Source organism: Ananas comosus, linkage group 11 (genome assembly GCF_001540865.1).
Source record: "Ananas comosus cultivar F153 linkage group 11, ASM154086v1, whole genome shotgun sequence".
NCBI lineage: Eukaryota > Viridiplantae > Streptophyta > Magnoliopsida > Poales > Bromeliaceae > Ananas > Ananas comosus.
Window position 1 is genome coordinate 7068612 of NC_033631.1, and position 27862 is coordinate 7096473.

At 36.3% G+C, this 27862-nt stretch overlaps 1 protein-coding gene and 1 pseudogene across 1 annotated transcript in view; one reads left to right on the forward strand and one right to left on the reverse strand.

Moving 5' to 3' along the window:
* On the forward strand, nucleotides 1354-9145 carry LOC109717769 (annotated as a pseudogene).
* The window catches only part of LOC109717495 (DNA-directed RNA polymerase III subunit RPC3), a 31418-nt gene continuing 22458 nt past the window's right edge, over nucleotides 18903-27862 (reverse strand). Inside the window, exons 12-15 of the mRNA XM_020243316.1 lie at nucleotides 23154-23237; nucleotides 21567-21716; nucleotides 19981-20089; nucleotides 18903-19044 (exon numbers count right to left, since the gene is read on the reverse strand). Of these exons, the coding sequence (XP_020098905.1) occupies nucleotides 19988-20089; nucleotides 21567-21716; nucleotides 23154-23237 (336 nt within the window). The 3' untranslated portion in view covers nucleotides 18903-19044; nucleotides 19981-19987. The remainder of the gene's footprint in view (nucleotides 19045-19980; nucleotides 20090-21566; nucleotides 21717-23153; nucleotides 23238-27862) is intronic.

Sequence of the window (27862 nt, forward strand, 5' to 3'; positions counted from 1 at the left end):
AAAAATTAAGCCGGTAAAAATAATATTTAAATAATTTTATATATATTTAACATCCTCTTTCATATTTGTGTTTGAGACTTCTCGCTAGACCCATTACATAAACTTAAATTAAATGGAAAAAAATTAATAACGTTAGCAGTTTGACGTGAGTCAGCTACTGCTTTGATACCATATTAAATAGTAGAAAATAACTGTTATTCTTCAAAAACTTAAACTTAAACTTTAAGTTTGTGGAGAATATAATTGTTTTATATAATTTAACAAGTTGTACAATGCTTTTTGTTTTGAAAAAAATTTATTTTTACACTTTATTATAGAATTATGACATGCAAAAGTTGGATAAGCAACCTGAAAATAGTCTTAAGACAATAACACTTTTGTGTATCGGATCCGTATTACGATCCGAAGCCCATTACGACCAATTTAAGCTGATACTGAATCACATGCGCGCATGCCTAAACACATGAGCGTTTCTTCACACAGAGATTAAAATAAGCTTTAGCTTTTAGCAAATGATTCATCCTTTTGTTAAGAAATTATTGCCTGAACCTGGTGTATAAGTTTCTCTCCAGCACCACATCCATTATTGATTGGTAATGTTATAAAATCAAAATCTAGCTAGCCAAATATATTTTACGACACATAAAGGGCCCATAAAAAAAAATTATATGCTTTGAAAATGTAAATTTGAAATTAGCGGTACAACTATAAGAAATTGGTTGTGAAATTTATTAATTTTGTCACGTTGTTTTAGTAATAAATATGATATTTCGAATTTTAGACTACTATTTATATATAAAGATGGCTAAATATATGTCTGTCTATATATCGATTTTGTCACAAAACTCTCAATTTTTTTAAAAAAACTATTTTTACCTTCTTAGTTAATATAATAATAATAATTATATTGAAGAAATAGATGGCAAAATTAATTATTTAGAAAATATAATACATTTTTTTAATTTTGATGGATATGTGCAACGCATAATATTATTAAGAAATAATATGCATTTTTGCCGGTAAGAGTTTTCAGAGTTCACCGACTGTCTATAACATAAATGGCAAAATATTTGATGGTTGATATATGAGGTTCTAAATTCGAAATCTAGCTATTTCACGTTTACAGTTAAATTTATTTCGTACAAAAAAAAAAAAACTGAATAAACTTCCGGTTCTGTTGCATTATTATGCATTTTTTAAGTTTCTAAAAACACCATAATTGGGAGACAAAAAGAAGCGCGTCGTTTTGGCAAAGGACAAGCCCAACCAGCGAGTGTACAGCGGATAATTATATATACACCCCCCACCCGAGAAATGAAAAACAAAAATAACAAAAAGATAAGGCAACGTTAAGTTGCCTCGAACCAAAAAAAAAAAAAAAAAAAAAACCCACACATAACATATATACACACCAGGGAGAGAGAGAGAGAGAGAGAGATGATACAGTTGTAGTAGTAGCATCGCATTCCCATTTTACCCCCCCAAAATCCCCAATCCCCTCTCCTCTGCGCCTTAATCGATCTCATCCCTAATTCCCACCAATGCGCCATTCCCGCCCCTTCTTCTCCTTCGTCGTCGTCGTCCTCCTCCTCGTCGTCGTCGTCGTCGTCGTCGTCGCCTCCTCCTCCCATGGCGACCTCGCCCGTTCCCTCCGCCTCGAGCTCTCGGCGGCGCCGATCGCCGCCGCCGCGTCGCGGATCGACCGCCTCCGCGCGATCGCGCGGAGCGACCAGCTCCGGCAAGGCGTGATCGCGGCGGCGATGGCGCGGCGGCGGAGGGCGTGCGAGGCCCCGGCGGCGGCGCCGGCGGCGGCGGAGGGGCCGGAGTCGGCGTTCGCGATGCCGCTGAGCTCGGGGGCGTACACGGGGACGGGGCAGTACTTCGTGCGGTTCCGCGTGGGCACCCCGGCGCAGCGCTTCGTGCTCGTCGCCGACACCGGGAGCGACCTCACCTGGGTCAAGTGCCGCCTCCGCCGCCGCCGCCGCCGCCGCCACCACCTTTCCCACGGCGGCGACGGCGCCGGCGCCGGCGCTAGGGTTTTCCGGCCGGAGAAGTCGTCGTCGTGGGACCCGATCCGGTGCTCGTCGGAGATGTGCAAGACGTCGCTGCCCTTCTCCCTCGCCACGTGCCCCACCCCGACCACCCCCTGCGCCTACGACTACGGGTAATGCATCTACCTGGATTTTTATTACAAGAAAATAAATAAACTATTTAAGATTACGCAAATATATATCTAACCCATTTCGGATCCTGCATATTATAAATGAGTCCTATATATTTTTCAAAAATTAGAGAGAGAAGTATAATTTTATCTATTTTTGTTCAAATTCCGTTTTGCATATATATAGGCCTTAGTACCGCGAGAAGTTTGGGGAGATTCGAACAAGAATGTCTCTGCATGTCATGATATCATCATGTTGTTTACAACCTCGAATGTTGATCTACGCATCAACACAAACAATCACTAGTGTAGCAAAATCCGTTTCTCTTCTAATACTATTTGGCTTGTTTTTTTTTTGGTTGCGGGGGTTTTCTAATTTAAGCAAGTGGAGTTAAATGGCGTGCCCCAGTTTCTTTCCCCACTGGGTAGAAGATGACTCCTCTTTAGTAGAGAGAGAGAGAGATGAGAGATGGTTAGGTAATTGTTGGGGAGGGGAGTGGGAGTGGGAGTGGGGAGTTGGGTTGGTTGGGTCATACACTCATACTGTGTGTGTTGTTTAGTATTAGGTGGTCGCATTGATTCCGCCGTATTTGGATGGTGGGGCTTTTCTGAAGCTCTGAACTGCTTTAAATGCCTACTCTTTTTTTTTTTCCTATTTTTCTTTACTAAGTTATATTTTCATATCATATGTTCATTAATAATATATTTTGATCTACTAATTCAAAGGTATAATATATTTTTTTACCAAGTTACTAATGTACCATAAAATTGCAAATATTTCACTGTTCACTATTATATTTTTTATCTTTATTTTTCTTGAGACTTATGTGATCAATGGCGTGTTTTTGATATTTTTTTTTTGTGAAACTTTTCATCAGATCTATACTACTGGTAGTGCTAGGAATGAACTTCTCTTTATTTGACCAAATTATATTTTTATTTCTATAGCTAAATAAATGTGAAAAACCTTTGTGCAAAAATTTGGTACGGCCGTTGTTTTATGGCTTCAATCTCACTCTCAATCTTTATCATCATTTTATATGTTTTCTTAGTATTGAAAAAAAAAAAAATTTTTTGTCTAAAGACCACTTCAAAGTAAAAATGAGTAAAAGTTTGATATAAAAAAGAGGATGTTGGCTTGAATGTACCGTCATCCCACTATGTGGCAGGAGATTAGATTGGACTGAGTTACGTTTACAATAACATGAGGTCGAGTTAGGTTGAGTCATGTTCGAAATAACATAAGATTTGTTAGATCGAATCATAATCAAGATTTGTAGGCGTTGTGCCTGTACGTTCTAAGTGAATTGGTTGCATGTTTCTAACTGTCCGAATTTGTTTAATTGATAGTTAGCATCAACAATCGGACAAGTGGTATTATAGCTCCATGAGTTAGGCGCCAACATGACAATAGTGTACAAATGATTCCTTGCGAGGATCATACAAGAATTTTAAAAGCAACTGATAAACGACTGCTTATATTGTATATTTATTAGAAAATTTTTTATATAATTTTCTTCTCTCTCATGCTATCATATAGATTTATAAGCACATTAATAGTGTTTGGTCGATTGTTGGTGAGGACCTCAGTTTCCTTTGTAGAATATGATGTATTATTTCTCGTATTGATTAAATGCTCAATCTTAGGTTCCAATTAGAGTTGTCATCTAACTATTGGGCCCAAACTCTAACAACAATAAATAATAAAATACAAAGCATTTAGATTCTAATTATTGGCGTAACCTCGTATTTGATGCGACCAATTACAAAATATGCACCTGACCACGAACCAACCATATAGATTAGGCTAAATTAATGATGTTTTTGGACCAGCTTGGGAAAGTACTATTTGTTTTCTTATTTGTTGTTATTATTTACATTAATTGTTGCTGAAATAAATAAATATTAAAAAGATTAGGCATTAATGTGGTTCTATTCTCGGTGACTTGGTAAAAGTGGTTATACCTCTCACTAAATAAATTGATTAACTTCTAATGAAGCTGCATAAATACTATTCGACTGTGTTTGGTTCAAACATTGCAACATTTCTAATTATTGCAACATGATAAAAAACTTGATTCTAGTGAATTGGATTAAACTAATACTATATTACCACATTTGGTTCTGTATAGTAATATAGTATCAGATTGAAATAAGGAGGTGAGAAAATATTTCGGGTGTGTGGAGAATTAGTTTTTTAATTTTTTGTACAATAATATGTAACCAATAATGCGAGATACTCATTCCCTTCCCCTGTATTTTTGACACACCCTAAGATTTGGAATAGTCCAAGATTTGAACCAACTTTAATTGTGACACTCCAAAATTTAAAATAGTCCTATATATAACGTATAATGCAACTAAGTTTTTTAAGGCGGCTATATAAAACTCGAAAATCTATAATCTATTAATAATCTAAGCAATTCGTAAATGAATGTCAAAAAAGATATCTTAGGTAAATAATTAAAATTTTATCCACCAGGAAGACATTCTTTTGGAGATATTCTTGTAATCCATTTGAGAAACCGGCCTTATTAAATGTTTAAACCGTTTGCACTTTTTAAGTTTTGGACTCGTAGCATTCGCTTTTCGATCGCGTTACAGCGCCCGCTTTAGCGGGCCCTATGCCACTAAAGCGGCTATTCTGAACCCGATTTGTTAAATTTCGGCTTAGAGATTAAGCCGTAGTTGTAGCACATAAAATTCGCTATAGCATACACTATGACAGGCATAGTGGCTATTATTTAAAAAATTACATATATATAAGATAAAATAGGATTAAATTTTTTAATTCGGTTATATCATTTTGGGTAGTGCTAGAATTAGAGTAATTTAAGATAGATGATCCTCTTGAAAAGTACGGCTTTACTGTAATAATTTGAAAAACTTCTTGCAAAATCTCTAATAACTCTGTCACCATAGTCCCAACTGAATGCGTTCTGTAAAAAATGAGTCAATTTGCTGAACTGTTTTGGCAGTAAAGTTGATATTAAAAACCCAAAGCTGCCAAAAGAAAAAAAAAATAAAATAAAATAAAATAAAATAAAAAGCATGTATGTAATATTGAACCTCCCAAAACTATTCTTTGTGATACAAGGTGAAAGGGAACTGCGATCAAGATTTTATAGTTGTGTTTGTATTTTCTTGGAAAAAGAAAGCTAATTATGCAATTGGTCCTTAATCTCTACCTAATCTTTTATTTGATTCCTAATCATTAAATTTATGTATTTAATTCCTTAATTCGTATTGCTTGTTTCAATCACATTTTTTCCGCAAAAAAAGTTCATTGACTTTGATGCAAATTGCCGTGGGGCAGTATTTGTTTCTCGTGTGAAAAAATTTATCTGAATTATCAAATATGTTGATAGAAGAAATTTAGTTATTAAAATATAACGAATAAATACTGGAGATTTAATTAAAAATTTTATATATATATATATATATATAGAGAGAGAGAGAGAGAGAGAGAGAGAGTAGGTCATTTTACTTTTATCAGAATAGAGTCTTTCGTATTCATAAGTTGTTTTTGATAATTGGGCTTCCGAATCGACGATCCACTCCGTTAAATATGATTTAGAGTATTTGAAACTTATAGAAAATAAATTTCGTAATTTTTCGAAATCATAATAAAGTTCATCAAGCGGATATAAAATGAACGGTCAAAATCGAACGGCATCTTAAAAATGGATGATCGGATCCTTCAATTTAAGATCAGAGTTATTGATCTTTATCTAAATAGTGAATAGAATTTTTTGTAAAAAATTCAACCTATTCTAATTCTTTTACACTGTTAAATTATCAAGTATTCCATACCGGCCGTTAAAAATTGTCAATTTTGTAATCTTCTGATCAAATTATGTCGAAAAATTATGAACTTTGATTTGTAGAAGTTTTAAATGTTCTAAATAATATTTAACGATATGGATTGTCGATTCGGAAGTTTTATCATCGAAAACAACTTATGAGTACAAGAGCGATTGTACTCATAAGAGTATAGTAGCCGAACCGGACCCTATTTATAAGGAAATTCGTGCTTCTAACTCTTTGGGCCTTGGATCAACCTCTTTGACTATTTCTGACCTTTGAATTAATATTATTATTCTAGAAGACCACTCAAACCTAGGGGAACCATTCAACCCAACCCCTTCAACTATTTCTGACATTTGGATTAATATTATTATCCGGAAAGACCACTCAAACCTAGGAACATTCAACCCTAAGGAAACCATTATCATCCCGACCATATAATTTTTTATTCAAGGACTAAAAAATCGAAAGCATCAATTTTTTTATACTTTCAATAACATAATAGCTCTACTATATATATATATATATATATATATAGGGATAATTACCTATATATATATAGTCCGACTACTATACTCTTATGAGTATGATCGCCCTCGTACTCATAAATTATTTTTGATGATAGAGCTTCCGAATCGACGATCTATACCGTTAAATATTATCTAGAGTATTTAAAACTTCTAGAAATTAAATTTTATAATCTTTCGATATAATTTACCTTACGATCAAAAGCTCACAAAATTGACAATTTTTAACGATCGGTATGGAATATTTGCTAGTTTAACGGTGTAAAAGAATTGGAATAGATTGAATTTTTGATAGAAAATTCTATTCACTATCTAAATAAAAATTAATAACTCCGATATTAAATTGAAGGATCTGATCATTCATTTTTAGGATGTCGTTCAATTTTTACCGTTCATTTTATACCCGCTTGATGGACTTTATAATAATTTCGAAAAATTATAAAATTTATTTTTTAAAAGTTTTAAATACTCTAGATCATGTTTAACGGTGTGGATCGTTGATTCGAAAACCCCAACATCGACAACAACTTATGAGTACAAATGACTCTATATTCATAAGAATATAATAATCCTCTCTCTCTCTCTCTCTCTCTATATATAGTCTCTGATTACAATGCTATCGATAGCATGAAGTACTTGGTGCTACCAAATTTTTTGCTGCTAAATTCACCCCTATGACCATTTCTCTCTCAACATATAGAGAGAGAAAGTTCGACTGCTATAATATCAATAGTACCAAACTCTTGATACTATCAAATTTTTTACCGTTAAATCTACTCATTAATCATTTTTACTTGTTAGATTATCGTATTCAACCAACGACCCACTCAACCCTAAAAATCACTATCATTCTAACCGTACATTCTTTCATCCAACTGTCGAAAACTAGATAGCGCTAACCGTTTAGTACTATTGAGATTTTCATAATTAGATCTATTTTCTTAACCATTTCCGTCCGTCAGATGTATATTTCCTTTTTCGGGATGTATAACATGCATTTTTTTTTGTTTGTTTTCGGAAAAAAATGTACGGAGACTTAGGATCAATTAATACGATTTTTAATGGAGTATAGAGAATTCGCAAAATTGCCGCTCACAAAATAAGTAAGTAATTGTTGTTGTCGACGAGTTCATTTCCAGAATGTTGACGATGATCATCATCATCGTTATATTAAGGATTAATTTGCATGGTTAACCAGCTGACAGAGCAGTGCATGTGTGGTGTTGGTAATTCATTGAATCATGATTTCATATCAGGTACTCGGACGGGTCGTCGGCAAAGGGCGTGTTCGCGAGCGAGTCGGCGACGATCACGCTGGCGGGCGGCGAGCGGGCGAAGCTGCGGGGGCTGATCGTGGGCTGCACGACGTCGTCGGCGGGGTCGAGCTTCCGCGCGTCGGACGGCGTCCTCGGCCTCGGCTACAGCAACGTCTCCTTCGCCGCCCGCGCCGCCGCCCGCTTCGGCGGCCGCTTCTCCTACTGCCTCGTCGACCACCTCAGCCCGCGCAACGCCTCCAGCTTCCTCACCTTCGGCCCCAACCCCGCCCTCTCCGACGACTCCCCTTCCCGCTCCCAATCCCCGCCGCCGCGCCAGACCCCGCTCCTCCTCGAGCCGCGCCTGCAGCCCTTCTACGGCGTGTCGGTGTCGTCCGTGTCCGTCGACGGCGAGTCCCTCCGAATCCCCGACAGCGCGTGGGACGTCGCGAGGGGCGGCGGCACCATCCTCGACTCCGGCACCAGCCTCACCGTGCTGGCCGACCCGGCGTACAAGGCCGTGGCGGCGGCGCTCAGCCGGCGGCTCCAGAATTTGCCGAGGGTCAGCGTCGATCCCTTCGAGTACTGCTACAATTGGACCGCATCGGCGGGGTCGTCGGCATTACTGCTGCCTAAATTGGTGGTGCATTTCGCGGGCGGGGCGCGGCTGGAGCCGCCCGCGAAGAGCTACGTGATCGACGTGGCGGACGGCGTGAAGTGCGTCGGGATCACGTCCGCGCCGTGGCCCGGCCCCTCCACCATCGGCAACATCCTGCAGCAGGAGCACCTCTGGGAGTTCGATCTCAAGAATCGACGGCTCAGATTCAAACGCTCCAAATGCGCCTAAATTAAATTAAATATTATTCGACGGCTCTGATTCATTCTTTTCTTTTTCTTTTTTCGTTTTTTTTTTTTTTTTTGTTTTCTTCTTCAAGTAAATTAGCTCCCCGTCCCGCCTCACTCTACTCCCGCTCCGTGCCCAGATTTTTAAATCTCAATTTTTTTTTTTTTTTTGCTCTCCTCTAAAGAAAAGTTGTACTTGTATGTGTGAATTGGTGATTGTATTAATTAATAATAATAATAATAATAATAATAATAATAGGATCTACGGTGGGGCCCTCGTAATCGTAAATGGGTAAATGGTGCCAGGCTGCCAGCCGACTCACGTGATATGTGGAAGGGATGGGGAGCAGCGCATCAGCGGGGCAGCGACGTCTCATTGTATTTTATATTGTATTTATTTATGTGCTGAGACTCGGGACTCGGGACTCGGGACTCGGGAGTCGTTTCCATTTGTCAAAAGGGGAAATGATGACGTGTAAAATCCCAATGTTTTTAGGGTTTTGTGTCTCTTGCTTTACGTCAAATCGAATCGATCAACGTGATACAGCAGAATATTTCCTTGCTTCCAAAGAGATTTGAGCCTTATTATTATTATTATTATTATTATTATTTGACTGTATTTTGTTGAAAATTAAGCTAATTTGTATAAAAAATTCAAAAGTTTTAAACTTTTATAAAATTAGCCCCTCTTTTTTAGTTTTACAGATTCGGTCCGAATTTTTAGCAAATTAATTAAAATTATTTTCTTTTCTCTTCTGTTTTTCGTTCTTTTTTTATATATTCGCGGAGACGGAAGTGGCCCGTTTCGCCTCTGCCTCGCACACCCTCTCGCCCTCGACCACGCACGCACCCCTGCCCTCCTCGCCTTCGACCCTACCGAGACCGTGCCGCTATCTTCTTTTTTTCTTCTCTCCGACCCTCCTCTACCGCCTCCACGGTTCTTTCCAATGGTAATTAATGAGGACGGCAACGCGTTCTCTTCCTCCACCTTCTTCCTCTATTTCTACTATAGCAGATTTTGCACCCACCAAATCTACTTTTGGGAACCTGCGTCCCCACCGCCGCCGCCAACGATAAAGAGGAAGCACATCTTGACGCCAAAAAGCTCGCCAGCAAAGGAGAGGGCACGTGGCCCACCCGCCTACCCTGGCGGTGAGAGCGCAGCCTCGGCGGTGTCGTAGGCGAAGAGGGCGAGGGGTGCACAGGAGTATTTCTGGATTAGCACTTTTATTTGTTTAAAATAAAAAAAAAAATTAACTAAAGGTCAAAACTAGAGAATAATGAAGAAAACCAGAGAAGAAGAAAGAAGAAGATAAAGTTGCATTGTTAAAATTAAATTGTATTATTTTAAAATAACTTACACTATTATGTACGTAAGTTGCACTATTTGAAATATAAACTGCACCATTTAAAATGAAAATTACACTATTTAAACAAAAATTATACTCTTTGAGAGATATTTACACTTTTTTTTCTCTTGTTACACTCTTTGAGATGTAAACTGCACACTTTAAGAAAAAAAATGGTGTAAATATCTCTCTTTGCAACTTTAGTTTAAAGAGTTCAACTTTCATTTTAAAGGACGCAGTTTACATTTCAAACAGTGTAATAAGAGAAAAAACAGTGTAAATATCTCAGAACCTTTGAATTAAATATTATAACCTAGTGGAGACAACTCAACCCTAGGGGGACCATTCAACCCTAAAGGACTAATATCATCCTAATCCTACAATTTCTCATCCAAAGATTAAAAACTTAATAGCGAAAAAGATCTTTTACCATCAATAGAATTGAGTGCAAAATTGACATTTTAATTTTTTTAAATTGTGGTAGATATTTAACTTAAGTTTAAGCTAAATTAATTTAACGGATGGTAACTGTAGGCGTATTTTAGAATAACGGAGAAATATATAAGGAGTGTATTATTAAAAAGAAAAAAAAATAAAAATAAATGAGATATTTTTAAAATTTGAAGAGATATATAGATAATTATTTTTATATATTCTTTATGATCGACGTATATCGATACTATCCGATATGCATCATATCATGTCGATAAATTTTGGACACAACACCGTACGATGGTACCTAAATTTTTGTCATCGAACACATTTGTTTGGTAGAACAATTGCTCCCTAAAAAGACTCGCAGTCATTAGCAAGATGGACGCGTATGTCGAGAACAGAGCAGGAAGTAATGGATCTAACATCACATCTGGCTGCTGTTCTCGCAAGAAAAAATTTTAGGTACCGTTTGATTCAGGTATAAGTAAGAACTAGTTATTACAGGAATAGATACAAGTATGGGGATAAAAAAAATACTGTTTGAATGAAAATTTGGTTGTTTTTGGGAATAAGAATAATTTTAGATAGTTTTATATAAAAAATGAAGGTGTTGGTGGGGATAACCGAGAACTACTATTCTCAAGTAAAAAATTAGCGTTTGGATATAAAGAGGGATAATAACCTATTCCTATTCCTATCCCCTAACCAAACGCTGCCTTAGAATATAAATACACATATTACTGATGATATGTTATTCTTAACTAATTAAAAAAAAATTTAAGATTCATATATTTTATTATTATTTTTAAAAAATGTTTTTATTATATTTTTTTTCCTGATCGGACATAGAGGATACGCTTTATTGCATGCGCGTTTGTATTAATTAAGTAAATACTGCATTTCTTTTTTTGAAAAAAAAAAATCTTATAATTGGTTAGGGTTTTCGGAAGATGACTTCTACGGGCTTTGCTAACTTTTTTTTTTTTTAATGTAAAATTGATGGGATAACATGCGCAACAACCCTAATTAATGGAACCACAGGGGCAGGATTGACTTTCTATTTTAGTTGATTTCTCCACCAAAGTTTTATTAGTTCTGCTAAAATATGTCGCATTGATTCTAATAAAGTTATATTTATTTTTATAGATCACAGTTATAGTGCGGTAGCTCTTGATTAATATCGGCGCCAATTTTGTAAAATTTTAGAAAGAACTCAGTACATCCGGCTCAAAGTCAATAATATCAAATGCTCTAAAAGAAGCAGTTGCGTTAGGTCAAAATGGTTATATGCATGAAGGACGGCATTAGGGATGATAAAATTGGACTTGATACAATATGCGAGAAGAATTTAGGCACCAGACTAAAAAATAAGTAATAGTTAAGGACCAATGATACAATTATCTGTACAACAATACTATCCATATATTCTAGTTCGGGATATAAGATATACACCCTAATCTTTGGATAGATGAAATTTTACTTTACTAAAAAAGAAATTTTTTTTACTAAGATCTATTTGGATTTTGTGAAGTTTTGGATGCCAAGTTGTAAAATGTCCGTCCCTGATAGAAACGTACAAGTAGGGGTGGAAACGAGCCGAGCTCGAGCGAGCTTATGTCAGCTCAAATTCGGCTTGAAATTAATTTCGAGCCTAAATCTAGGCTCAAGCTCGGCTTGAAATTAATTCGAGCCGAGCTCGAGCGAGCCTAATTTCGAGTCGAGCCGAGCTCGAGCTCTAAACGAGCCGATTGAAATTCTCAACATTATATAATCAATAGTTTAATTTTTATAGAACATTATCTATAATTTGATGCAACATGTTCAATAGTTCAAAATACAAAATAATTGTAAGAAATGTGAGCTAGGGTGACTGCCTGACTGGGTGAGGGTCAGAGAGAGAGAGAGAGAGAGAGAGGGAAAAAAAATTAGAGATTTGGGAATTTGAATGTTATCATGTTTTAGGGTTATGTGCAACAGTGAAAGTCTGAAAGAGAGAGTATGTTATGTAAATTTAGAGTTGGGCTCAATTGCACGATTGTACTTGTTGGGTTTATTTTATAGGCCAACAATAATGACCCAAATTAAATTAAAGCCTATATATATATTTTCGAGCTTTCGAGCTTTTCGAGCCTAATTCGAACGAGCCGAGTAATACTCAAGCTCGGCTTGAAATGAATTTCGAGCCTTTTATTTTGTTCAAGCTCGGCTCATTTAATTTCGAGTCGAGCTCGAGCGAGCCAAATATCGAGCCGAACACGAGTCGAACGCGAGCCGGCTCGCTCGTTTGCCAGCCCTACGTACAAGTAGCATTTTCATAAAAATTAAAAATTTATTTACAGAAAAAAAAAAATTGTGACCAGAATAAAAACTGTCCGTAAGGTTGGGGACCAATAATGCAGTCAACACAATTATTTATTAGGGGCATTTGCATTACCAAGAGAATCCTATGTTGCACTTATCACTGTTACCTGCAACATTTCACTAGGGTGAAAACAATTAAAGAAAGAGGTTGGACAATTTCACATCAGCAACAAATCCTACTGCGTTAAAACTTGGTAACACCTTTTTTTTCATATTTTTAGCTAAATTTATTTTTAAATAAAATAAACGAAGCAGATAGCGCGTGCTTGCTACCTATCTCTCAACAATAAAAAAAAAAAAACATCTTCCTTTTTCACTTGTTAGAATAAAGCACGGTCACCGAACTTTGGCCGCGGAATTTTAATTTAAATCACCAAACTTTAATTTTTATTTTAAGCAGATCATTTTTAATAATTTGCCAAATAAGGTGACTAGCAATCTAGCATCATATTCTAAGAAAAATATGACTGTTAATATCTCGCCTAGGGGATGATCTAACTATTTTTGTAAACTTTTGTTATGATACTTTTGAGTTTGACCCAATTTGAGTTGATTAATTCATCAAGTGGAAAACGTAAATATATAGCACAACTAATCTCCAAACTTTTAGCCAGGTTTTACTTTACTAGTCATATGTTTAAGTTCAATATTTAAAGTTCTAAACTCTTTATATTGTTTCATTTTAGTTCTTATTTGTTATATACCATTAGAAAGAAAAAACAATTTGAAGCTCATATCCAGGCACTTGTACATACAATTGCCGTAACTCTATCGACCCTTGAATTGATTTTATATTAAAATTCTACTATCAGTGGAATTGTAGGTTTTTTTTTTCAGAAATAATTTCATTAATACCCCTCTAAAAGACAATAATTTTATGAATATTACTTTAAACTTGAAAATATCATCAATACCTCTCTAAAAATAAAAAATATTCACAGATACACTTAGAGCATGTTTGGTTCGCACTATGAAAGATTATTAGAAATAAAAAGATACTTAAAAATCTTATTCCTACTCATCCTATTATTAAAATTGTGATATTCCAGTATTTGGTTCGTACGACCATATTATTTAAGATTATAAAAAATATATAATTAATGTATTTGTTTCGTTAATTAATTTTGTATGATACTATCAAAAATTTTAACATCTTTTAAAAAAAGGGAGAGAGATACAGGTTAAAGAGAGAGAGAGCATAATTAAAAAAAAATAGAAAGAGAGATAGAGTCGTAGTAAGAGGGAGCGAGAGAGTTGACATTTTAAAAAGAGAGGGAGAGGGAGGGTTCAGTTTAGAAAGGAAAAAAGAGTTGAAATTTAGAGAAAGAAAGATAAGTTTAGAAAGAGATATAAGATTAGAGTGTGAAGAAGAACAATACAAACTAGCTGGCAGCTAGGGAGAAAAAAAAATATTAGACATATTGTACTTTCCCTAATCCATTAATATAAGAATAACTATCCTCTTTCAAAAAAATAAGATTAATATTTTGGAATAAATCTCATTTCTATGTAAATCTAATATTATCAACTAAATTACTTAGTGAGTTTAACCAAACGCTCTTATATTTTCTTATTCCTATTGAATTACTGGAAATTTTAAAGAGATAGCGCAAAATAAATGCACCTGTAAGGTTAACATTTTGTCAAATAATCATCCAATATTCTTTAAATACTATTTTTATTCCTAGCACTAATTTAACTAAGTATAATAATTTAAGATTAATTAAATAATCAATGTTTAATATTTGAATCACATAATAATTTAACATTTTTTAAAAAAAATCGTACAATTAAAGATCTATAGTCGATTAAGTATAATAATTAAATCTCATTATGCTTTTTGGCATTTAAATTTTACATAGTTGTAATGCGTATCTTCTATACCTATATATTATTTGTCATAGAGTTTGCCACATGGCAATTTCTTCTTCAATCCACTTCTCACTCCCTAATGCTTCGCCTTCCCACCCAATCTCTGTCTAATGCTTTGTCTTCCTACTCACCCACTTTCTAATTAATAAATTCACATGATCCATTTTCATTTAAACAAATTGCTTTAAGAAAAAGTAAAATAAGATTTTTTCGTACTCTTTTTTATCATATTTTTTTCTTTTTGCTTGTTTTTGTGCACAAGAAGGGTTCAATTTTTTGTTTTTTTCTTGATCTCTTTTGCTATTTTTTTTAAAATTGTGTGAGGAATGAAATTAGGATTCAAAGGATCGCGGTGGCGCGGCGTGTGTGAGGATTGAAATTAGGATTCCGAGGATCGCGGTAGCGCGGCGAGGTGGAGTGCGATGGATTTGGAGTCAATGAGGGGAAAGAAGCGGTGGGTGTGGGGGGATCCATACGGCATCAATGTGGTCGTGATCAAGGAGAGGCTCGACACCGGCAATAGCGGTGGAGGCGATGCGGAGAACGGGAATTGCCTCTTCGATCTGACAGGGCGATCAAGGTACGTATGGAATAGCAACTCTGCTACCACTTCTTTTATTATTGTTATTATAATTTATTTATTGTTGTAACTTTTATTACATTTGTACATATTTATTTTATGTTTTCAATTTGTATCTATTGATATCTTATGTCAAGTCAAAAAAATTTTTAATTTTAACTTTGCCAATCTTTTATCTTCTATAGTATTAGCCCGCCGCAATACGTGGGCAGCTTCACTAATTCAATTTCAAGATTTATTTTTTAAAATTTTATTTAATTAACTCACATACCTAGCACTAAAAATATTTTGATATCAAAATTCTTGATATTAGAGTATTTCTTATATGACCTACTCAAACAAAAAAAAATTAATTGAAAGTTTATTGTCAACAATAAAGTAAAAATGCATGAAGACCCTCACACCTGTAATATAATCTAACAAGTGAAAATGATCAAAAGGTAGATCTAACGGCAGAAAACCCGATAACCTCAAGACCTCGATACTATTGATAGTATAGAAACCGGACTCTCTCTCTCTCTCTCTCTCTCTCTCTCTATATATATAATGACACGATAGCTATCACGATTTGTGAACCATGATAGCTCAAAAGCCGGCAATCTCCTTTCGTACACGCCAATTCTACTATCACTAGGGACGAATCCTACTATAACCAGGGGATCCCAACTCATCCACCAGCCAACTCATTGTATTAGATTGCCCACTTTTACTAGTTTCCCATCTAGATTACCATCTTTTAAGCTATTATAGTTCTGGAGCTATGATAACTATCATATCATCGGCCTGAGAGAGAGAGAGAGTGATATATATATATATATATCTCTCTCTCTCTCTCTCTATATATATATATATATATATCTCTCTCTCTCTCTCTATATATATATATATATATAGAGAGNGTTCGGAGAAAGAAATTCCAAATAAAAAAATTAATTGTTAGTTTATATTAAAAGAATTTGTAGCCTAAAAAAAATAAATTAATTATTCTAAGAGAGGCCAAACACCCACTTAATCTGAATCCAATTATTATTAAAAAAAGAAGCAAAGAGTTTGGTGATTGGTATCCGAGGCCACAAATTCGAATTCTAATTGATTAACATTTTCAGTCAAGTTTATTTCTAAGTTTGGTTGAAGCTCAAGGCACAAGATGTTTTTTAAGAGGGAATTTTAGCCTGAATCCAACTATTACTCAAAAGCCTAAATTGGCCGATCAAGCGGGTCAGGTTATATCAAATTTGCCACCCTAATTGTGAGGCTTTGCTCATCAATATTTGTAACTCCCAACCAACTGCCCATCAACTCATGCTTGTGGCAAAGGCTCAGACTTGAAATAAAAAAATAAAAAAATAAAAAAATAAAAAAATTTATAACCAACTTCTTTTCTTCACACTTACTGCATGGGGAGAAAAGTCATGAAGATGAAAACACACCCCAAAAGAAGCTCACATTGAAAGAGTGCTTCTTGAAAAAACTACAACTCACCGCATCTTTTTACAACTATTAGGACAACACTTGCATTCTCTCCAAGTACTTGATTTTTTCATCAGTTTCACCACTCTCTTCTTCTTCTTCTTTATAAATGACCTCATACCTCCTCTACAATTCATTTACTTTATTTATTCTGTGCAGTTTTATCCCTGCATCTTCTCAAAGAACTTTGCAAATCCCTTTACAACACAAAAATGATTATTACAGATCAAACGACGGAGCAACCGGGATCCCGATAATCTCTGTCAGCACGGGCTCATCGGAAATTCACCTAGTACGAGTCCGGATCGGCGAACCCCCTCAAACTCGTTTCCTAATACCCGATACGGGTAGCAACACCTCTTGGGTGTACTGCGATCGCGAACCTTATTATCGAACTGATCATGATAAATCAAACTATCGCATCTTCCATTACTCTCTTTCTAACACCTTTACTCCCTCGACTCGTAACTACACGCATGAATACGTCGACGGGACCTCAGGCTGCAGGATTTTGGGCTAGAGAGACTGACATTTAGGTCATCAGAAGGGCTAGACTTCAAGTTCAAGGCTGTGATGATTGGTTGCAGCTCCCCAGCTTTCACTAATCTTACTGATGGTGATGGAATCCTAGGACTATCTCCCACTCACCCTTCTTTCATTGCGCAGATAGCACCTGAATTTGGATCCATATTCTCTTATTCCCTCTCCAATAACAAGGCTAAACTAGGGCAAAATCTGTTAGTGTTTGGATAACATGGTGGATCTAACTTCGATCGAAACCGAATGCAGCATATAGAGCCAGTTCGCAGACTTATTCTTCTCCGTCGAGGTTTCGTTCTTGTTTATAGACGATAAGCTACTGGAGATCCCCAAGGATGCTTGGAAATATGATGTCCAAAATGATACAGGAGGGGTGATTTTGGATACAGGGACCAGATTCACCTATGTGCCCAAATTCGCGTTTCACGCAATACACGAATTTTATGCCGAGTTCTTTCAGACTTGTAATAGTGTCTTTTTGGCTCGGCCGATAGGCGCAAGCGACGGCTCAATAATCGGCAACAGTTTGCGGAAGGGCTACTCTTGGGAGTATGATCTTTTGTATCAAAGAGTAGGGTTTGCACCTCTTAGTTAGCACTCAAATTGAAATATACCATGCCTACATGGTGATCTTTGGATCTAAAACACAGTTCGGTTCAGAAATATATAAAGATACCACTTCAATATAATGATGTTTCCCTGTAATTTTTCAAGCCTGATTTATTTCTGTAGATGCTACACTCAAAAGGACTCTAAAAACCAAAGCAATCTCGGCACAAAGTTATGTTGGATTTGCCTCAAATTTCACTGAAAATACACAGATTGATAACAGTTCAGATATTTAAGGTCCAGCATAACTTGTGACAAGGAACAGCATAGAGGGGCAAAGTGATCCTTACATCTCTCAACATCTTAAGAAGCCTAGTAACAGGTTTAGAACACAGCATATATCTGGCAAACAGTTGACAAATTGAACGTAAAACCTAATGTCCAATAGGTACTACGCCAATCCAAGATAAAGAAGAGGATTGGTGATCTCATGCGCTCCCATCTTCGAAACTCAAAACCATAAACTTCGGACACTTCCATTTGCTAGATGTTTGAATAATGCCTCTCTATTTATGCTGTTTCTAAAGCTCGGCCAAATCGGTGACATCAGGTAAAAAATCCTAAATCCAACATGACAGGATCTGACATAACATTGCAAAGATTCCTTTAACTTCAGAAACAACTTGCACAACACTTCTCCCACACAACCAGAAATCAAAAGAGTCCGACAGTCAAGAGTTGGAACTATGATATGTAGTGGGCTGCCATGGATCATTTACCTACAACTCTAATAGGATTTGGATGCAGATCGCAGGTCAATTCGACCAGATTAAATGCAGATGCGATGAAATAACTAGTAATCTGCTCTTCTATAAGCACGAGCTATGAACTGAATAAAGCGCAAGATACGATTCGAAAGTGAACTGAGAAGAATAATTAAATAAGCAAAGTTGAACCGAAATAGCGTCTGCTAATACAATCACATTTGGATAAAGAAACCAGATCTGTAGGCAAGAATAATATATTTGTTGATTTAGGATATCTGTAGATTTTTCTGGTTTCTTTATCTAAACCAGAAGACTCTAAGGATATCCTAAATCAACAAATATATTATTCTTGCCTACAGATTATTTAACAGTTAAATAAACCACCGAAAATGAAATGTCAAAATGCACTCCCTAATACCAAACGAAGGAAAATCTGAGATTTAAAATTTACAAGGTAGCTTGCAAAAGAGAACTGAAATTAGCCAAAGTTTGTTTTCTGCCATCAGGAATAGCTGCACTCAATAGTTCATCTGAAAACAAGAAAATATAATAATAACTGAAGTATCTAGATATGTATCTATACAAGAAGCATTAAACTAGAAAATATATATTAATAATAATAACTGAAGTATCTAGATATGATCTATATAAGAAGCATTAAACAAGAAATGAAGCATTTAATTTACTTTGACATCCAACCAAAACTAAATTTTCTCTTCTGAACTCGCAAATCCAAAAATATCAACAATCCTTCACCAAACTTTCTTCATACTGTTTACTTTAATTTTTGGGGCTGTTTTTTTTTGCATTTAGCCCTCTCAAAACTTGTTTTTTATAAATAAACCCAATAAATTTATATTTGCAGAAATAGCACTCTCACACCATGCGAGCACCATGATAGACAAGGTAGGGCTATGTGGGCGTTTTTAAGTTGAACACGGTGATCCGATCACCATATTTAAACACGGTAACTGAAATACCTGTTCCATTTTGTGTTTTTCACCATATTACTTTAATTCCCATCGCCCCTAACTCAAAAAAAAAGTACTAAAGTGTGGATATGAACACAGTGATCCAATCACCATGTTCAGCTTAACCTATCCAACATGGTGCTTGCGTAGCAAGGAGAGGGTCATTTATGCCAATATAACATCGCTGAAGCTGTTTGTTAAAAAAAAATGTTTTGAGGGTCCAAATGCAAAAAAAAAAAAACCCTAATTTTTTTTTGCTTTTGTTGATTTTAACAAAAGGAACCTTTTTCCTGATTAATGTTATTTTTTGCTACAGGATTATTATATAGGATTTTCGAGTCTTCTTTGCATTTTAGTCCTTCACATGAACAACCACAGTAATTCGAAGTTCAACAGCAAGCGCACATCATACTTGTTCAACAAATAAGGGATTTTGTGCCCTTTTTTCTTAACAATCATTCAACATTTCAAAAATATTATCCAATTAACAGTTACCTGAATTTCATAAAAATTGGAAGAGCATGAGGGCGTCATCAAGTTTATAGAGGGACGATTGCAATATGTACTTTACCCTTTGATATTTCTTGTCACCATGCGGGGAAACCTGATGAATGATAGAGATGTGACGAAGTAAATGCAAAGCCATTTAATAGCTAATTACGCTCTGCCGCAAAATGAAAAATCAAGTATACACCGTACTACAGAATCAAAAAGGAAAACCCACTGAAAACAATCCTAGGAGAAGTGAACACTCATAATACAAGAACAAGCAGTCAACAACATAGATGTTTTTTTTAATATAAAATACCCTAAGATAATACATCAAGGTGTCCTTTGTTTCATTTTGCAAGTACTCTAATAGAGTAATATTCATCATGGATCACTGGCAGTCATTTATCCAGACATCCACAAATATCTCAAAATCATAATAAAGATAAACAAGAGAACCTCCGAGAGTAGTTTTTTCACATAATTGCCACTGAAAACTTTTAATCTCACATATGCATAATTACATTCTTTATAATAAAACTACAAGGAAGCTTGTTGTTTCAGATTTCTAATTTCTATAATATATACTAACTTATATAATCTGCATAAAAGATTTCAGTTATAAGCAGCAACTTCAGAAAGTGTTTCGACCCTTCCATCCCTCTTTGCTCTTCTATTCTCTTTAAATTAAGACTATTAGGCTTTTTTTTATATGCAAAAAAAAAAAGAAAAAGGTGGTAGTGGATCAAAACAGCTACTTAGTGGCAATGGAGGAGAAAACGACGGACGAGTATGACAGGATGGAAGAATTATCAATTAAGAGAGATTAAAGAGAAAATAGGACATGGTCTATTGCCATATTACATGCACTCTAAATTGAATGAAGAGTATGGACGATGAAAAATAGGAGAAAATCCCATCAATAAGAAAAGGATAAAAGAATGATGATAGTGGAAATCATCAGATCTTGACCATGACCATTAAGGAGATGGTGGGAGGATGAGAAGACAAAAATGGAAGGTTCAACATGAGGACCGGTTTGACATTATTAGCAGAAAACTAACTTGAATGGCACACATGCAATATTAAAATGACAAGGCTACATAGGAGATTATGAAAAAAAAAAAAAAAACACAACTAAAATAGAAGAAACATATTATAGAATACCAGAATTCTGTGTTTCTAACTAACAGACAAATGATGGTTCCATAGAATTGGGATCAGTCTTACATAGGTAATTTAGGCTAGCCATACACATAATGAGCAACCAAAATGTAGAGCAAGACAAGCATTTCAATGTCCAACATAACTGCTAAAACTAACAAGAATATTTTTTATGCTACTCGTCATGGTAACTGACAAGAAAAATGCAACATTTAAAATCGCTAGCAACAAGCGTGAAACAATTTATTTTGATTAAGAAAAAAAAAAAGAGAAATCAACTTATGAGGGATGTAGCTCGCTCACTTCTATGAAACTAGAAGTAAGGATAATTATTTAAGAACAAGCACAAGTGCCAAGGCTATGTTGAACATAGTACACAAAAATAACTACGAAAAAGAAGGAAAAGATTATAAGGTAATAAAATGGACCTCACGCTGCTGCTGAGCAATCTGAGATATCTTCTGACTCAAATTCAAAGAAGCATGATACATATCATCTATGATATGTTCCCTAAGCACCCTCTTGTTCAATTTCCACAAGAAAAGCTGTGTCTGGCCTGATCCATGCATAACAACTTTCTGCAAGAAACAGTCAACATTTCAAAAGTCAACAATTTCCGACTCCCCAATATCAAATTGTGCAAAGCAGCCGAAACAAAAGATTTAGCAATCTTCTTCTGTAGCAAAAGCAGACATCGAAGGGTCTTTATGCAACAGTAAGATATTTCTTTTGCAACATGCAATTGACAACAAACTCTTTGATCACCACTGTAAAGTGTGTCACTGCATAAAATAAAGAACAATGAAAAATAAGCATTGGCTACAGATAATAACTTTCAATACAGTTATCACTAGCGCAAACTGAATCACAAGACTTAGCAATTGCCATAACTTACCCATTCCACAAATTTCCACTGGAAAAAAACTAGAACAACAGGATAAGAAACTATTAGGCAGCAAATGATAAAATAGGTAATCCATTTTAAACAGTTTGTGGCAATCATTTTTCTACATCCCAAGTGCTGCAATAAAGCAAATTAACCCTTCATTGACCTGAAACTATAGAGAAAAAAATCCTAAGCAAATTTGCACTAAATTTACTTGTATCAGCAAATCAGGATTGTATGGAAAAACATGATTCAGTTGAAAGAAGAAAAGTAATCTGCTCAGGTCTCACCATTTCCAATCAAAACAAACCCTCATTCTTAACTAAATCTATTCCAAAATCACTATACCATGATTTCTTCGCACACCCTCAAATTAAATAAAACAACATATTCCGGAAGTTCTAGAGTTGCTGATTCATTTATTGGCCGTCATCTTGATTGGGCCCTGGAATGGCACATGTCATGCCACAGTACTGCCGACATTTGGCACTGTTGGCACGTGTCCACTATACCAACCAGCAGAGCAATCCTTCCTTCAAGACAATTCTTTTGCCAGAAATACATAGAATGCTCATCACATAATAGTAAGCAGTGACTGTCCAAATGATCATCGGGACCTTGATACTTCCGTACATCAAACATATCAAGCTGATTCCACGGCAGCAAAGAAAACACGGCCAGGCAAATACATGCTAACTTGCCATGGACATGCCAAATTGGGCCAGTACATACTGTGCCTAGACCTTAGCAAACGACACAAGTCTTTCCTCTCTTTTGATACCCAAGGGCCAGTTAGGATGATGAATATCTAGTCCAGCATATCTCAATCATTTACTCAAGAGACATAATAAGTATATTTGTTAATAAGGAGTATGAAAAGATACTACCGCTACCATTTGTAGAGCCTCTAAGTGAACACAATGTAGGAAGTAGCTGTCAAGAGAAGACAGTCCATAAAGCAGAGGGTAATTTATTCATACGAATGTAACAACATTAGGAAGCACAATTCTATGGCAAATGAGACAAAAGATTAATGTTCTATGTAATTTTCCTAGCTCAGAAATGTAGTAGTGAAGGGAACTGAAAAAGTAGCAGTGAATCGAAGTTCGAAACTTAATATGTCCCTTACCTCCATTTCCAAGTATTCGTCCTTCCAGAGTTTGTACAAAATTTCTTGAGCATTCTTCTTCTCAATAAATGTAATTTCTACAATCTGAAAGATGAATATAATGATCAAAAGGAAGGAAATCATAAGCAGGGCAAGACATAAAGAAGTCCTCATGTTCATGATATAAGGAAGAATAACCTACATAATAAGTGAGAAAAATAGCATCAAGATTTGAAAAGCGTCAACCTAAAGTTCCACTGCAGCTACCAAGATAGTTTGAAAAGGCACGCCTGAGGCGCGCACCTCAACGCCTAGGCGCCCCTAAGGTGCGCGCCTCAACGCCTAGGCGTGAGGCGCGGGCCTTAGCGCCTCAGCAATAGCAAGGCGCAGTGCTATTGCTAAGGCGCACGCCTAGGCCCTTAGGCAGGCGCCTCAGGCAAGGCGCGAGGCGCGCGCCTCGCAATATTTAATAGTATAGGGTTTTTGGATCCAAGTTTCGGGATTGTTGGGTTTCGGATTTTAGTTTTATATTTTAACCCGATAAGATAAATAAAAGATCCTAAAAAAAAAACCCCAAAAAACCCTAGTGAATTCCAATTCTTCCCCCCCTCTCCTCTCCTGCTCGTGTTCCCCTATCTCTCTGTCCATGGGCATCCAGCAGCAACATCAGCCATTGCTGGCAGCAGGAACAAGCAAGTAGCAGCCGTTGTAGCAAAAAAGCAACCTGCTGCAGCAGTTTTCAAGTTGCAGCGGGAGCAAAAACAGGAGTAGCGACAGCAAGAAGACAAGAACCAGCATGAGGCGCACGCCTTCTTGAGGCGGAAAGAAAGTAATCTGCTGCAAAAGTTTTCAAGTTTGCATGTATTTTCTTTACTTTTGATAGTTATTTTTATTTTTGTATGATTATTTGGAGTTTTTAATGTAGAACATCAAACTAAATTAAGTTTAGTAAATGTGTCCCTCGCCTTCGTGAGGGGCGCGCCTCGCAGTGCGCCTCGCGCCTAGGCACCAAGAGAGTTTTGCGCCTTTTTGCACCTTGCGCCTTTTCAAACACTGGCTACCAAGCAACAGAGCACAAAGACTCTCTTAAGGTAAAAATGGCATTCGTTCACAACAATCCCTCCATTCTATTTGCAAGATAAAGTGAAACAAACCTACAGGATTACTCAGCAGATCAATGAGATAAAAAGATACAATACTAGAATTTAATATACCAGAAAAACTGAAGGATAAATATGATGTCTAAGAAAAATTGCAATTACCTATGCATTCTAACGAATATGAACCTCTCGTGACACCGGACTGATCAGAAAATACTCTCACAAGTCACAAGTACAAAGAAACTTCTATTTCCTTGAAAAGAATCTAGTATTTAGGAAGGCTTCACAGGGAAGAGCTCTTAGCTACTGTTGACTATCACATAGATGTCCCCCACTCACAAATAATGAAGTACATTAAATGCCTAGTATATTAAGTATAATAAATCAAGAAACTGAAGGCAAAAATACAGATAAACTTGATTAAAAAAAGTCAAAAGATAGTAGTACAGCTGATGCCATAGGCACCTAATCACATCATGAATTAACTATTGCTTGAAGCATTGAAAAATGCATTCTAACTCATTAATTTTTGTCGACAGAGGTTCCATATCCTGTTGATTTTGTCGATTACAAACAAATAGACAGGACTAATTTATTATATACGAATGATGTAGACTAGTAATACTCTCAAGCAGAATGGACTACAATGAAAATTCATCGTCAAAAGCTGAAAGATGGATGACATTCATCCTTCTTAGTTTTTATTTCTTTTAATTTAACTGCCTGATGAGCAACTGATCTTAGCATAGTCGAAACATTTAAATAAATATTAGATGAACTGATTGAATAACCCAGATGTTGACCAGTGCCTTTTTAGGAACTTTGAGAGAATAATCAGCGCCATGGAATTCAAATCTGCCTAGGACTTGATTTGGAAATTTTATCAGTTGACCTGGGAGAAGGCTAGGGTAATATCCAACAGTCTCTCTCACAGCCTCCCTCCCTCCACACCACCCACCTCCCTCTCTCCATCCGTCTACATTTACTCTCCATTTATGTTCATTTGTCGTCCTTATGTTTCCACTCTTTCCCTTTATTTATTTGCTTGATATAGGAACTTTGAGAGAATAATCAGTGCCATGAAATTCAAATGCGCCCAGGACTTGATTTGGAAAGTTCACCAGTTGACCTGCAAGAAGGCTAGAGCAATATCTAACAGTCTCTCTCCCGGCCTTCCTCCCTCTGTACCCACAACCACCGTCTCCCTCTACATTTACTATGATACTATCCATTTATGTTCATTTATCTTGCTTATGTTTCCACCCTCTGTCTCACTCTCTCCCTTTATTTTTATATACTGCATTACTCATCTATTTATCATGGTTTTGCAAACAGTTTACACAGATTTTAAATTAGGACCTATTCAGCCCCCACCTCCAATCCCCCTCCGGCGAAACAAATTTACCAACAAACACTAATATGCATATGAGATTGCAGCTTAAAGTAAACATTTTCTTATTTGTGTTTCCAATAAATAGATACTATAACTCGGCATAATGTCCAAAAGGTGGTACACTGTATCCATGCGGTTACCCATCACATAGCGTATATACATATAGTGCATATACAATATGTGGGCACCTATGCCATCCAACTATTAAAATAGTACAGAATATTTATAGTTAATAAAAATATATATAAATTCTTCCTAACAAAGCTGAAATATATAAAAGCAATCAAACACAATTTACATTTTAGAAATTATCTGCAAATACATCTTATCAAATATTCAAGTATTATCTTTGGTTACAACTTATTGTTAAGAGTCTAATCATTTATGCATTTATATGATTAGCGCTATTGCCAGTTGTACTTTTACTTCTACTGAGTCTAATTTAACATAACTTGTACTATAAGGTGTTTTTTGTAATTGTGTTCACTATATATTCAATAGAAACTCTAGAAGGGGCCTTTACGGCTTTACCCAATCTTTCATGGTATCAGAGCCATAAACCCCTTTAGGAAAAATCAACAGAACCACCATCCTTCTTTCTTCCTTTCCGTCACTAGTTTTTCTTCTTCCTCTCTATTATCGTTTTACCACTGCTACAATATTTCGCTATAGTACTGCTGCTACAGTATTTTTCTGCAAAACTGCCGCTACAATGCTCTGCTAATTGCTACAGTATGCCACCCTTTTTTCCCTTTACTGGTAGTTATCTTGTAGCCGTCTATACTCATCTACGTTCTCAAAACTCTAACTACAGTTTTGTGGTCATTGGATCTGTGGTTATTACTTGATGGTTTTCTCGAGGGTTCTCTTATCTTTTTTAATTGCTGTTGCCACAGAATTATTCCTTGTACTCTTCGTCTTTATTTTTTATGGTGGCTAATATGTTTCTCTACCTGTGGTGAATATCAATACGCTTATCCCTACAGAGATATCAAACACTACATACTTGGTATAGAAACAAGTGTTCCTCAATGTGTTGAAAGGCTTCGGAGTAGCCTCACATATTGATGGAACAGGTGTACCACCATCTCAGATGGTAGAGGTCAACAAAAAGCTAACACCCAATCCTGATTAGTACAATGATCCTCTCACAGATCAATGCAACATTATCCCTTTCTATTCTTCAGATGGTGATATCTAGTTTGTCGAAATCAGCTCACCACGCCTGAGTCTTCATTGAAAATTACTTCTTTGACAAGACCACCTCTACTGCCTTTTCTCTTAAGGCAAAATTGCATAGCATTATGAATAGGTTAATAACTATGTCAGAGTATAGCAGAAGGTCAAATCTATCAAAGACGCACTTCTAGTCATTAAGGAAGGTGATGAATGCTCTCCTTAGGCTCCCAAAAGAGCATCACGGTTTTATGAGTGCATTGAATACTCACAGAACCAAACTAATTTTTGATCAACTTCGTCTCTTCTATTGTAAAAGGAAATAGAAGTGCAGCGTCACTGTGAGCCGTACAACATCCCCTTCCAGAGATTATAGTGCCCTGTATGAAAAGCGTGACCGAGGGGAGGCCCTTTTCTTCTCCTTTCAGGGCCTATAGGGGGTCGTTTCGAGCAAGCTTTTGCTTTTTCTCCTAGCTTTCTGATGCTGTTGCACGCCGATCCTCTACCAAAGTATTGACGACACGCATCAGTGCCCCCACTTGTGTTGTCAAAAGATAGATCTAAAGAACGACGAGGACAGCGAGGTGGTCATCATCCACAGCCTGGGCGTGGACAGCATGGAGCCATGGAGAAGCATCGTATCAACATTTTCCACCTACACAACCTAGGCATCCTCAACAATACCCATCTATACAACTTCCTCAGTATCGTCCTGAATCAATGATGCCTCGCATTGGGATTCAGTGTCGAATCTGTGGTAAATTCAATCACACTGCTCTGAAGTGTAAGCGGTTCAATAGGCAGAGATTCAACTATACCTTTATTGCGGATGAGTAGATGACATACCACAAACTTTTGCTACCATAAGCCTTCAAGAGCCTTCTGAGGAGGCGTGGTACCCTGACACTGACACTAGAGCATCCAATCATATGACCTCGGATGCAGGTATGCTTTCTAATTGTAAATCTTACTTAGGAACAGATAAAATATTTGTTGGTGATGATCATTTGCTTCCTATTACTCATACAAGTTAATCTACTTTGAATACTTCATTGTAAATC